General features: G+C 45.4%; 1 protein-coding gene and 1 pseudogene across 1 annotated transcript; both read right to left on the bottom strand.

Annotated features, from left to right (window-relative positions):
* Positions 1-7,101: 7,101 nt before the first annotated feature.
* LOC143641703 (olfactory receptor 2T33-like) lies at positions 7,102-7,772 on the bottom strand (annotated as a pseudogene).
* A 2,411-nt stretch (positions 7,773-10,183) lies between these two features.
* LOC143400191 (olfactory receptor 2T33-like) lies at positions 10,184-11,119 on the bottom strand. The gene has a single exon (XM_076857507.1). The coding sequence runs from the start codon at positions 11,117-11,119 to the stop codon at positions 10,184-10,186; it is 936 nt and encodes a 311-aa protein (XP_076713622.1).
* Positions 11,120-11,745: the final 626 nt, after the last annotated feature.

Raw genomic sequence — 11,745 nt, 5'->3', positions numbered from 1 at the left:
AAACAGTGGTCTTTTCATAGGGCAGCAGAAGGAGCCAGTCCCCATGGCATGGCCTGGGAAGGAGGGGGCAGGAGCAGGCCTAAGTATCATGGTGACAGTGGTGGACACCTAGGGCAGCCCTGGCACTCCAGGGGGAGCAGTGGCGAGGCTGGCTCTCAGGGGAGAAGGGATGGACTGTTTTGCCATCAATTAATCATGTAGAATTAAATTTATGATAATGATGATAACAACAAGAAAAAAAAATCAAGAAAAAACAGTTTTTAAAAGGAACAATAAAGTTTTCCTGAGCCTCTGCACCCTACGCTGTTCATTCAGCATATTTTATTCCTGCTCTGCTTAGAGTCCTCTGCAACTTCCATCACCTGACATGGACAACTACTGAGCCACATTCAAGAGAAAGAAAGGTGGTGAAGACTGGAACCAGATCCAGACAAGATTAGCAGAAGAGGAGAAAAGAATCACAACAGCAATCACTGTAGGTGGTATTTTTAAACCACAGCCTTGGGATAATTTTCAAATTCACTAGCTTTGTCTTTGACCATCACACAAATATGTATGAAAGATAGGTCTACTAAAAATGCATAGCCAAAATTATTTTCTTGACAAATTCAACAGTTTGTTCAAAGGTGTCAAATTTATTCCTTATTAATTATTCCGAGTATGTAATCATTTGTTAAACAAAGATTGTTCTAAAACACCCAAGTCCCAATTTTAAAAAGGTCTTAGATTTTCAGTGGAATCTGCCCTCCAATGGAAGACCAGTAGTTTGTAAGAAATCATAATTAAAAGAAATAAAGTTACAGTTTCTAGCAAAACAGAGGAGTTGGAAGAGAAATATCACACACACATACTCACACACACACACACACACACACACTAATTAAATTGGGCAATAAATTACAAGATATGTTAGAAAATTCCTAACACATGACTTTTATTTTTAAAACTCCCAGTAGTGTTCTGAGTGTCCTATACTTTCTATTATGAGATCAATGGCTGTGTTTGGATTTGAAATATCTACAGACTTTTTTTTCCCCAAAACTGAAATAATTCAAAACACAAAAAGGAACATAAGCACATAGACAATCTGCTGATGACAAGTCCTCAGGGCCCGTTCGTCATCAGGAAAATTCAAATGAAAAGCCAAGTGCTCACAAGAATCGGCCAAAATGGAAAAGTTTCCATGATACTGGGAGCAGTTGGGATCCCTGTTCATTGCTGGCTGAAGTCAGCAGACGCTCTGAAAAGCGGCTGAGTAAGTCACCACCATCGACAAGAGGAGCAGAGGCACATGACACATAGAGAGGCTGGCTGCAGCTAGGTCACAGCTGCTCGCACTGCACACTGCCTAGATGCATCTCCGCTAAGCGATGGGCGAGGAACGCGAAGGCGCCAGCCAGGGAGGACCACTGGCAGGAAAACAGCAGACCCACCGACAGTGCAGTGCGACACTGTCGACTCTGACAAGCGTCCTGACCTTGGAGGGAAACACCCAGGCACAGACAGCGCCTGCGGCCACTTGGCCGCTAGACACAGTTACAGAGCGGGGGAGCCCAGGGCCAGGGTAACCGCGCAGCTGAGCAGCCTCGTGGGACCGGCAGGGGCGCCGTCCTGCAGCGCTGCAGCTCCAGACTTGCTCTCGTCTCAGGAGCTCAAACTCCAAGCTTCCTTTAGTTTCCAAGCCTCCATTAGCACGTCTCAGGAGCTCAAACTCCAAGCTTCCTTTAGTTCCAAGCCTCCATTAGCACGAGGGTTGGGGCGAGGCTCTGCTGTCCAAGAGGAAGCGCTTTACAGGTTCTGCGGTTGGCCGTGGCTGGGTGCGGGGAAGGGACACTAAGGAAGAGCTACCGCAGCTGACGCTGTCGGGGCAGTGAAGGGTGCTATCCAGGCCCGTGTCTCCTCCAGGATGGCACAGCCTCTCTGCCTCCTTCCCTTGCTGAGGCCCAGGTCCTGTCCCAAGGGATGCTCTGCCTTCCTGCTTCAGTGAGCCATGTTGCTTGAGGTGGGTGTGAGCTGCGAGTGCAGAGACTTGTGGAAACCTCTGAAGAGGATGCCTGCAGTCTAAACACCCAACTGTGGAAATCATACACTGACGGGCAGCAAAGTACCTCAATCCTCAAAGTCACTAGACACTTAGTTCATTATTTAAAAAGGAAACCACTGTGGTGCATAACATACAAATGTTACTGACATTTTAATTGACAGAGTTTTAACAATCCACAGTTTGACCTGCTGAAGACAGCTCAGTAAACAAACTCAAAGTGTGGACCTTCACGCATGATCCAGAGTAAAGCAGAAAAAATCTATTTATATCTATATCTATGTATATATGAAAGTTAAATACCTTCTCCCTAAGAAATACCAAGGTCTTTGTACAGGGCTTCCTGTTTGGGCAAGTAGATAACCTTTTAGTCATTATTTGTGTGGGCTCATTCTCATCCAGCAAAAAGATTCTCAAAATAAGGTAGAGGAGAGTATGGCTGCGGAGTAACTAATCAAGACCTCCTCCAGAGACCAAGCAGGAAGCAGGTCTGATTTTAGTGTGCAGTTACCATGCATAGCTACTCAGGCAGTAGCTAAGCAGATTACAGGCAGCCACCAATGCAATTTCTGCTATCTGTACTTGCAGCGACCAATTGGGGAATGGGTGGTGGAGCAAGCACAGGGACTGCAACACATGGTCTCTCAGCCAGGGCTGTGCTTATGGGATAAGTGGTTTGCCGGTCACACACCCACCACGGGGGAGTGGCCTGCCACCCAGATGCCCTTAAAGTATGCCATGTATGCAGTACTCCAGGCACTTGTCCCCACATTTCCCCCCTCTGACTCTGCTGCAAGGACCTCAGCCAGCATTGCTGTTTTTTGTTTGGTGGCCTTTACATGGTTACATAAGCCTCACAACACAAGAAAAAAATTATCACTATTATAATCAGTAAAGCCAGGGTAATAGCATTATAAAGATTAATTTGCCTATCAGGTTTTTCCAGTGTTCAGTCAATCCCTGGAAGAAAGAGGAGGTTGTCAAGATAGACATCTTAGTCTCACTGATTTTTGACAATTGCCTTAGTAAGGTTATGCATAGTCATAACATAGTTAGCATCCCAAGTGCCCTGAATATGCAGAGAAAAACTGGAGAAGTGTAAGGTTATGTTTTCAGACACAGCATATTGGGTGACACAAATACGATGAAACTCAGGGTCACAATGAGCCTCTGCAACAAAACAGAATATCTAGTTGTTCCTAGTGAGGTCTAGTTCTTGCTGATGACTAAAACAGTGGCTCAGGATAGTTTATTTAAGTCACTTTGAATGGCAAAGGCTTCTGCCATGGCAGTGGACACATTCATCTCAGTCTGAGCAGCCTGGATACTCTGAGAGAGGGAAGCAGTGACAGTGGCTGTGGCTGGATGGCAGCTACAAGGGCAGTAACCCCAGAAATAATGAGGCTAATTGCATGCCTTGTCTGGTGCAGGATCTCATTCAGAAGTTTCTTCATCTCCATGTCCCGTGGACTCCTCCACTCTCTGGACAGGGTCACTGGAAGACAGATTGCTGGGGGCACTCTGAGGATAAATATAGGTTTAGCTTTCACTGCAGGGTTTAGACAATTTGTGAGCCAGCAGGATGTATTGACTGCACAAGGGATCTCTGTATGAGTGATGTTTATGCCATCAGTATCATTGATTATTAGCATGGCAAAGGGTGGTGTCACACAAGCTTGTGCATAGTGGGTATGGGTATAATTTGGCACAAAGGCAAGTCCATGGTCAGGGTCTGGACTCAGTATAAACCCATTCATCCAGCCGGCTGTTGCAGCTAGTAATATTGGCGTGATGTCCATCATGCCATACTGATTTCCTGCCTACTGGTTGGTAATGGCTTGTCCCGTGTAGCAGTTACTGCAGTGGCCCATATGGTATTGGGGCACATCAGTTACATTCCAGGGAGCTGTGCGCCCCCCAGGTACATAGATGTTGGTCTTCCCCAGAGAAATTCCTCTTATCAAGGAGATATGGTGTGGCAGTGACACCTAGATTCCATGGGATGCTATCATTCTCTGAGGGGAGCTTTCCAAAAGCATTGTTGAGCATGTTGGCAGCAAGGGTTTCTTGAATTTGCCATGGGGGAGTCTATGACTATAGGTAGCATTAACCATAACTTCAAGATCAGTGAGAGACAGCCCAACATGTGACTTATTATAGTTATCTACAATAGTTTCATTGGCAAGAGCAAAACAGAGGGGACATTATCTAATTCAGAGAAACAAATTGGCAGAGTAGGTATGGAAATGCTGGTATTCCAGGGTACAGTTACCTCCTGGATGGATAACTCAGGATCAGTAAGGTTATACTTATTGGAAAAGAGCTTGGGTAGGGCTCCTTCCTAATTGGCCACAGATAAAGGTGGTGGCCTAGTGACCAAAGCTGAATATACCTCATGGGAGGCTTCACTGTTAGCAGTGAACATTGCACACACTAGGACCATCATCATAGGCCTAGGGATGATATTGTCACCAGGCAAAGGGGTCAATCTGGTGGCTTGGTCAACAAGACCTTTATCACCCCAGGTTACTCTACATGAGGTCTGTTTGTGTTGTTGAGTCCTTTGCTTGTGAAGTTTCTCCTCCAGAGTTGGTTCCTTCATCTTCTTGGTTGGTGGTTCTGGAGGTCCAGGGCTTGACTTTCTGGCAAGCACCCAGATGGGGTGAGGCTCCTCTTAACCTATACAAACCCCTGACCCATGGTTAAGAGGGGCCCCAGGCCATCCCATGCATTTGTTATGGGATCCTTCCATGAGACCATAGGTAGATGGGAGGGCTCCAAGAGGGGGGCCCAATGCTTACGGGCTGCTGTTTCCATAGAAGATTTTGACATTGGAAGAAAATTAAAGCAAATAAGATTTTTTTCAAGGCATCAGGAGGGGACAAGTTTCACCCTCTGTTTTGTACCATGGTCTTTAATTCCTTGTGTTTTCTTTCTATGATGCCTTGAGTCTAAGGGTTGTTTGAGATCCCAGTTTCGTGCTGTATATGCCAATCATTGCAAACTGATTCAAATGTTTTGTTGGTATAGATTGGCCCATTGTCAGTTTTAATAGACATGGGAACGTTTGGAATTCCAAAACATTTTAAGTAGATGAGAGATGGCCTTTTTCTGGTTTCTCCTGTGGGGGCTGCTGCCATTACACAGCCTGAATAGACATCAATTATTACAAGAATATATTTTAAATTTCCAAAGGTTGCAAAGTAAGTGACACCCATTTGCCATAGAGCATTAGATTTTTAACTCTCAGAGATTTACTCCAGCAGGTTGTGCAAGGTCAGTGGAGAGAAAAGGTGCACATTTTGCAGTCTCTGACTAGCTGTCTGCAAGCCTCCTTAGTCCTGCTTTTTTGAAACTGTCATGGCTGAGGGCTGCAGAGAGGCTTGAGCTGCTTGTGTCCCTATATCCTGGGGGGCCAAAATCCACTCATCCAGTGTGCCATTGTGTACTGACACCACTGCTGCTCTGTGTTCCTTATTTAGTTCATCCCAGATCAACTCCTTGGTTAAGGCCACCCTGCCTCCTTCATGCCTTGTTTGCCCTGTCAGTAAACTGTGGCAAGTCCTCAGTGGCCTTCTGCCTTAAGTCCTGTATTGAAACTGTCCCTCCCCCAGCTGCCAACTTCCTCCAGGCTCTCAGAGCACAGAGCTGCACCTGATCGAAATAATTTGGTGGACCTGTGGCTTGGACTGCAGGGGAACTGTAGATTCCCTCTCCTGCAAGCACTCAGCTGGGAGGCTAATATTTGGGGGTGTTGTTAGGATCCCCCTGCTATTCACATTCATCACAGGAGAATGCCTTCCACTTCAAAAATGTTGCAGGCTCAAGAGCTGCTCTGGCTAAGTCTCTCCAGTCTTGAGGGCAATTTACTTCAAGACTGAGGGATTCAAGCGTTTGCTCTGCAAGGTGCTCTGGTGTGGGGACCGTGTTGACTGGGAAAGCTTGTACTCCCTCACCCCACTTCTCATCTCTTATCCTACATAGACCTTCAAAAGGATCTCTGCCTCCTGGAATGGGTTTCTGGGAGACCATGGCATGGGCCTGTCCAGTGGCCTGGTCAATTCTAAGCTGTCATAGTCCCTTGCTAGCTAGGCATTGCCTCATAAGGAGGCAGTTGCCATTGACTCAGGGAAGGATGTCACCTTTTCCTGACTGTAGAAGGTGCACCTGCACCACTTGTGGTCACCTCTTCCTGCACATGAAGGCTAGAGGTACCATTTCCTGCCTCTCTCCCTCCTGTACCTGCTGCGGTTGCTAGCTTTGAGGTAGATTGTCTCCCCCACCTTTTTCCCCCCCGTCTGTCTCTCACAGCCTCATTTTCCCTCAGGGCCATCATTATATGGAAAGGGTCTGTTTCAGGGTCCCCTAAACTTTGCTGAATGGTTGTCACAATAAAAAAAAAAAATGTAGTGGCAAAATATACCCCTGTCTCACTTCAGCTTGCCATGAACTTGCCATTATCTTGTCCCATATCCTAGGAACAGAAACATCAGCAGTATTGACCCATGGATTAGTGTTTATATCCCAGAACTTCTGGACTTCTATCTTATTTAGGGTTCTAGTATCCAAGAGAGTGTGAAGCACTTACAGCTGCAAGTCAGTAGGTTCCCCATTTCCCCTTCCGTACCCTGTCTTATAGGCTTACTTCAGATGCCTGCTCAGGTGCCAGGTGTGTGGGCTCTCATTCGTCCAGCAAGGAGGTCCATGGAACAGGGTAGAGGAGAATGTGACTTCGGAGTCGCTAATCAAGACTTCCAGAGACTAAGCAGAAAACAGGTCTGATTTTATTGTGCAGTTACCAAGTATATATACTACAACAGTAGCTAAGCAGATTACAGGCAACCAATAATGCAAATTCTGCTGTCTTTGCAGTGACCAATGAAGGAGTGGGCCATGGAGCAAGTGCAGGGACTGCAACACATGATCTCATGCCCAGGGCTGTGCCTATGAGGTAAGTAGCCTGCTGCTCACATGCCTAGCACAGGGGAGCAGCCTGCCACTTAGACGCCCTTATCGTATGCCATGTATGCAGTACTCCATGCACTTGTCGCCACAATTATTCAAGGCCACACACTGGCTACATACTTTCTCAGGGCCCACTTGACCTCACGGTTCCTCAGGCTGTAGATGAGGGGGTTCAGCATAGGGGTAAGGATGCTATAGAAGGCTGACACAACCTTACCGTGGTGAGCTGACCTGTAGGATTTAGGTCTCTTGTAGTTAAAAATGGCAGCTCCATAAAAGAACCCCACCACAGCCACGTGTGAGGAGCAGGTGGCAAAGGCCTTCTTGCAGGCTTCTGTGGAGCACATGTGGAGGACAGCAGCCAGGATGAGACTGTAGGAGGTCAGGATGAGGCAGAAGGGCACCAGGAGCATCAACACACAGCAGATGTACATGATATCCTCAAAGACAGACATGTCAGCACAAGCCAAGCACACCAGCATGGGGGCCTCACAGAAGAAATTATATGGCAATTATTTCACCTGCTGCAAAACAGGAAGCTCAGGGCAACAACTGCCTGCATCACCCCGTCAGCTGCTCCCAGGAACTAGGACCCCATGGTCATCCTCAGACACAGTGGCCAGCTCGTGAGCATGGGATAGCGCAGAGGGTGACATACGGCCACATAACGGTCATAGGACATGGTTGCTAAGAAGAAGCACTCTCCATCACCCAGAGTAAGAAGGAAGAGGAGCAAGAGGAAGGCTCCCAAAGCTTCTGCTTCCATGAGAACCCTTCCTTCCATCACTCACTTTTCTTTTCCAAGCACAAGTCCTGAAGAGACACTGACATCAAAGAGGGAAAAAAAAGGGGTTTACTGCTCATGGTGCATTGAGGGAAATCTTCCCCTTGACTCCAGAGATAGTGAACACACCTCCTCAGTCATATAGGAAGATAGCATGTGTGGATAGATCTGTACTTTCCATTCTGTATTTCAGTTCGAGTGAACATTTGACACAATGTAAAAAGACAAACACAATGTCTTACTGTCAGAATTCTGACTCACTTCTCTCCCACAACTGCACAGTTAGCTGGTCATACACTCAAGTTGATTCTCTGGGTTGTAAACCATTCCCCTTGGAGTAGTGAAGGGGGAGTTGCTGCTCAGAGCATGTGACTTCCTGATTCAGGGTCCACGTCAAGCAGAACACTGCTCACAGTAGGCTGGGAACAGCAGAGCTCCTACCTCACCCACATGGCATTCACCAGTAAAAACAGGCACCAAGTCAAGGGTCAGGGAAAGAAAGGGCCTTGCTGAGCATCAGAAAGACAATTAGAGGAACAAAGCCCAGTGAATGAGAAGTCTGAAGTCAATATCAAAATACCAGCAACACAACTGGGTGTGTACCCTGGTTCTCCTTAGTTCAAAGTTTGAAAGGCAAATGTATTAAAAATAACCATTATTTGTTCAAAAGTATGCAAGATACAAGGTTATAGATCATGTCAACTTGCCTTGTAAATATGAGGAAGGAGTGGAGTTAAAATGGAGTATTCACATTTATGTATGTATATTTGTGGGGCTGGTGACAGAGCGTAGGTCCTTATGCATCCTAGACAAGTGCTGTACAACTGAGACACACCTGTCTTGCTTTAATTATTTTTTTTCTTTTTTTAAGGTAATCAAAATTAAGTAATCATTTGATTAATATAACCTGATATTATTGTGTAATATTCCCCATAGAGGTTTTGGTAATCACTAAGCAAAAAACCTGATGCAATGAAAACCAAAAGAAAAGATTCAAAACATAACAATAGATGCAATTACTAACAACATGGAATATAGTAAGAAAAAAAAAAGAATTAACATATAGCAAAAATAGAAAAAACGAGGGAAAGTAATAAGTTCTTACCTATTAATAATTACATCATTTGAACATAAAATGAATAAATTGAACACACAATGAATAAATTCTTTGGTTATAAAACGTTAAGCAGCTGAATGGTTAAAAACACCAAAGTACAACTCTATGTTCGTCCAAGAGAACCCCTCACATGTGAGAACACACAGAGGAAAGTGCAGGAAAAAAGAGGATATTCCATGAATGGAAGCCAAAGAGAGCAGCCAGCTAGGCTTGAATTCAGATAAAATGACTGATGCTGAAAGAAACAAGAGCTGAAGTCACCATCTTTATGCAAGAATGATTCAGCAGGAGAATAAAACATACCCAATATATAAAGAAAGGCTGTTCACTGTGAGGACAGAGACAGCAGTGTCATAAGGACAGGCACCTTCAACACTTGCCTTCAGCAATGGGAACCTCAATCAGATAGAAAACCAACAGGGCAGCCCTGGGTTTAACTGCGACTGGAACCAAGTGGATGCAGTGGGCAAGCAAGAACATGGGCCCCAACATGTTCTTATCCACAGACTCTGGCATCTCTTGGGCTAGATTCCATATTAGCGAACAAAGAAATCTCAACAGTACCAAGAGGAAACTTGGTGTTAGACCAGGATGCAAAGAAAAGACCACTGACTCCAATTAAAATCAAATTAAAGCAAGCTTATTGTTTCAACCAGCTGGGCTGCCTCTCCCAACAAAAACCACAGAAAAAAGACAGCCCTGCATCTTTCTTGCAGCCCAGCTTTATAGCCCAGAAAGTTACACAAAGGGGGTTACAGATAACAAAACTCAGAGGAGCATAACACAAAGGCTAGTTTACATTTTTGCTGGCCCTGACATCAGAATTTATGAAGGTCATTAGAGCCTCAGTGAGGGTCCTTATCTGGCCAGGGAAGGCCAAGATTTATGAGGCATCACTAATGTTTAGAGAGGGCTGCTATCTGGTCAGAGAGAGCCAGGCATGGGTGAGTTCAAGGCACAGACAGGCATTCCAATCAAGATCAGAATTTGCAGTAATTTATAGAAAGCTGAAATTAGATTTTCATGTCTTTTGGTGAGATGGTTCCCAGTTTTAAGAGGGAATCAGACTGGGCCTATCACTTGGTACAATTAAATTTTTAATTGATTCACCAAACACTGCACAGATATACCTTAAAAGATAAAATGGAAAAGTGAAAAAAAATAAATTGGTAGAACACAAAATCAGCAGTTCAATAGAGGAAATAAACTAATAATTTGTAAAGGCAGCATGAATCCATTTTGGGAGGTGCCATTTTGGTAAATCCTCTCGTTGGAATCACATAGCATATGTCTTACCCAGCCAATTTCTGAACGCCCCCTTAACATCTTTATTCCTCACGCTGTAGATGAGGGGGTTCAGCACAGGAGTGAAGATGGTGTAAAATGCAGAGACTACTTTGCTGTGGCCCACTGAGTGGTAGGACTTGGGTTTCATGTAGATGACCATGAGGGTGCCATAGAACAGCCCCACCACAGCCAGGTGAGAGGAGCAGGTGGTGAAGGCTTTCTTTCTGGCTGCAGCAGAATGCATTCTTAACACAGCACCCAGGATGAGACTGTATGAGGCCACAATGAGAGACAGAGGGATCAAGAGCATCAGGGTGCAGCAAACATACCTAAAAAGCTCAAAAACAGTGGTGTCTGCACAAGCTAGGCTCACCAACAAAGGTACCTCACAGAAGAAGTGGTCAATCTCCCTGGAGTGGCAGTAGGGGAAGCTCATAGTGGCACTGGCTTGCATCAGCCCATCAATTCCTCCCATAATCCAGGAGCCTGCTACAAGTTGGGAACACAGCTTGTGGCTCATGAGAACATGGTAGCGCAATGGGTGGCATATGGCCACATAGCGGTCATAGGACATGGCTGACAGGAGGAAGCACTCTCCCCCTCCCAGAGTAAGGAACAGGAAGATCTGGGAACCACAGCCAGCAGGAGAAATGGACCTGGAGTTCAGCAGGTAGTTGGCTGCCATTTTGGGAATGATGGTGGAGACCAGCATCAAGTCCATGAGGGAGAGCTGGCTGAGCAGGAAGTACATGGGGGTGTGGAGTCTGGGGTCTGTGTGGATGAGCAGGATCATCAGGGCATTGCCCACCAGGGAGGCGATGAAGGTCATGAACACCAGAGAAAACAGGACTCGATGGGTCTGTGTGTGGTCAAAGAGCCCCAAAAGAATGAAGTTCGTCCCTGTGGAGTCAGTGGAGTTCTCCATGGCTGTGGGCAACCTGGAAGGCAGGAGGATGGCTGAGGAATTTGGCCTGGTTAAAATGAGGATCTGGAACTTCCTTAAAATGGCTTGGTTATGTGACAGAAAGCCTTATCCTGAAGGCCTAGTTATTTAATTTTCTTCTTTCCAGCAAAATATTTTCCTTAGCATTCCATGGTTCATAGCTGCCAGGAGTTTAGTATGTTCTCAATTTCAGCTAAATTAGAAAAAAATGTATTCACAGCTTTTATACAAGGCTCTCTCTCAGGCTGCAGCAGAGTGCTAGTCTGAGAAGGCTGCTGCTTTGGCCTGTCATTGCCAGTGAGATGCCTTTCATGTCATCCTGGCCCAAAGAAGCCATGTTGTGTAATCCCAGGTTTCTACATTGGAATATCTCCCTGTTGGAGGACTTTTGAATTTATGTAGATTAGTGGATGTTGCATTCTCTCTTGTGATTGTAACTTTTCAGTTTTCTCACACCTGTATAAGGGAGTTTCTGGAGATTTCCTTCAACACTAGGATGAATTGAAAATTAAAATTTAAATAAGCAATCTAAAAAAATGTATAACCACTGAAATCAGACTTTGCTGTTTAGGAAAGAAAACATGACTAAATTTCTCTATTCCACAAAG

The sequence above is a fragment of the Callospermophilus lateralis genome, chromosome 5 (genome assembly GCF_048772815.1).
Source record: "Callospermophilus lateralis isolate mCalLat2 chromosome 5, mCalLat2.hap1, whole genome shotgun sequence".
Lineage (NCBI taxonomy): Eukaryota > Metazoa > Chordata > Mammalia > Rodentia > Sciuridae > Callospermophilus > Callospermophilus lateralis.
Note: the sequence above shows the minus strand (reverse complement) of the source record. Positions and strands in the feature narration are given on the sequence as shown.

What these genes read in the sequence shown, in the direction of transcription:
- LOC143400191 (XM_076857507.1), bottom strand. Translation starts at nt 11,119, where the DNA reads ATGGAGAACTCCACTGACTCCACAGGGACGAACTTCATTCTTTTGGGG.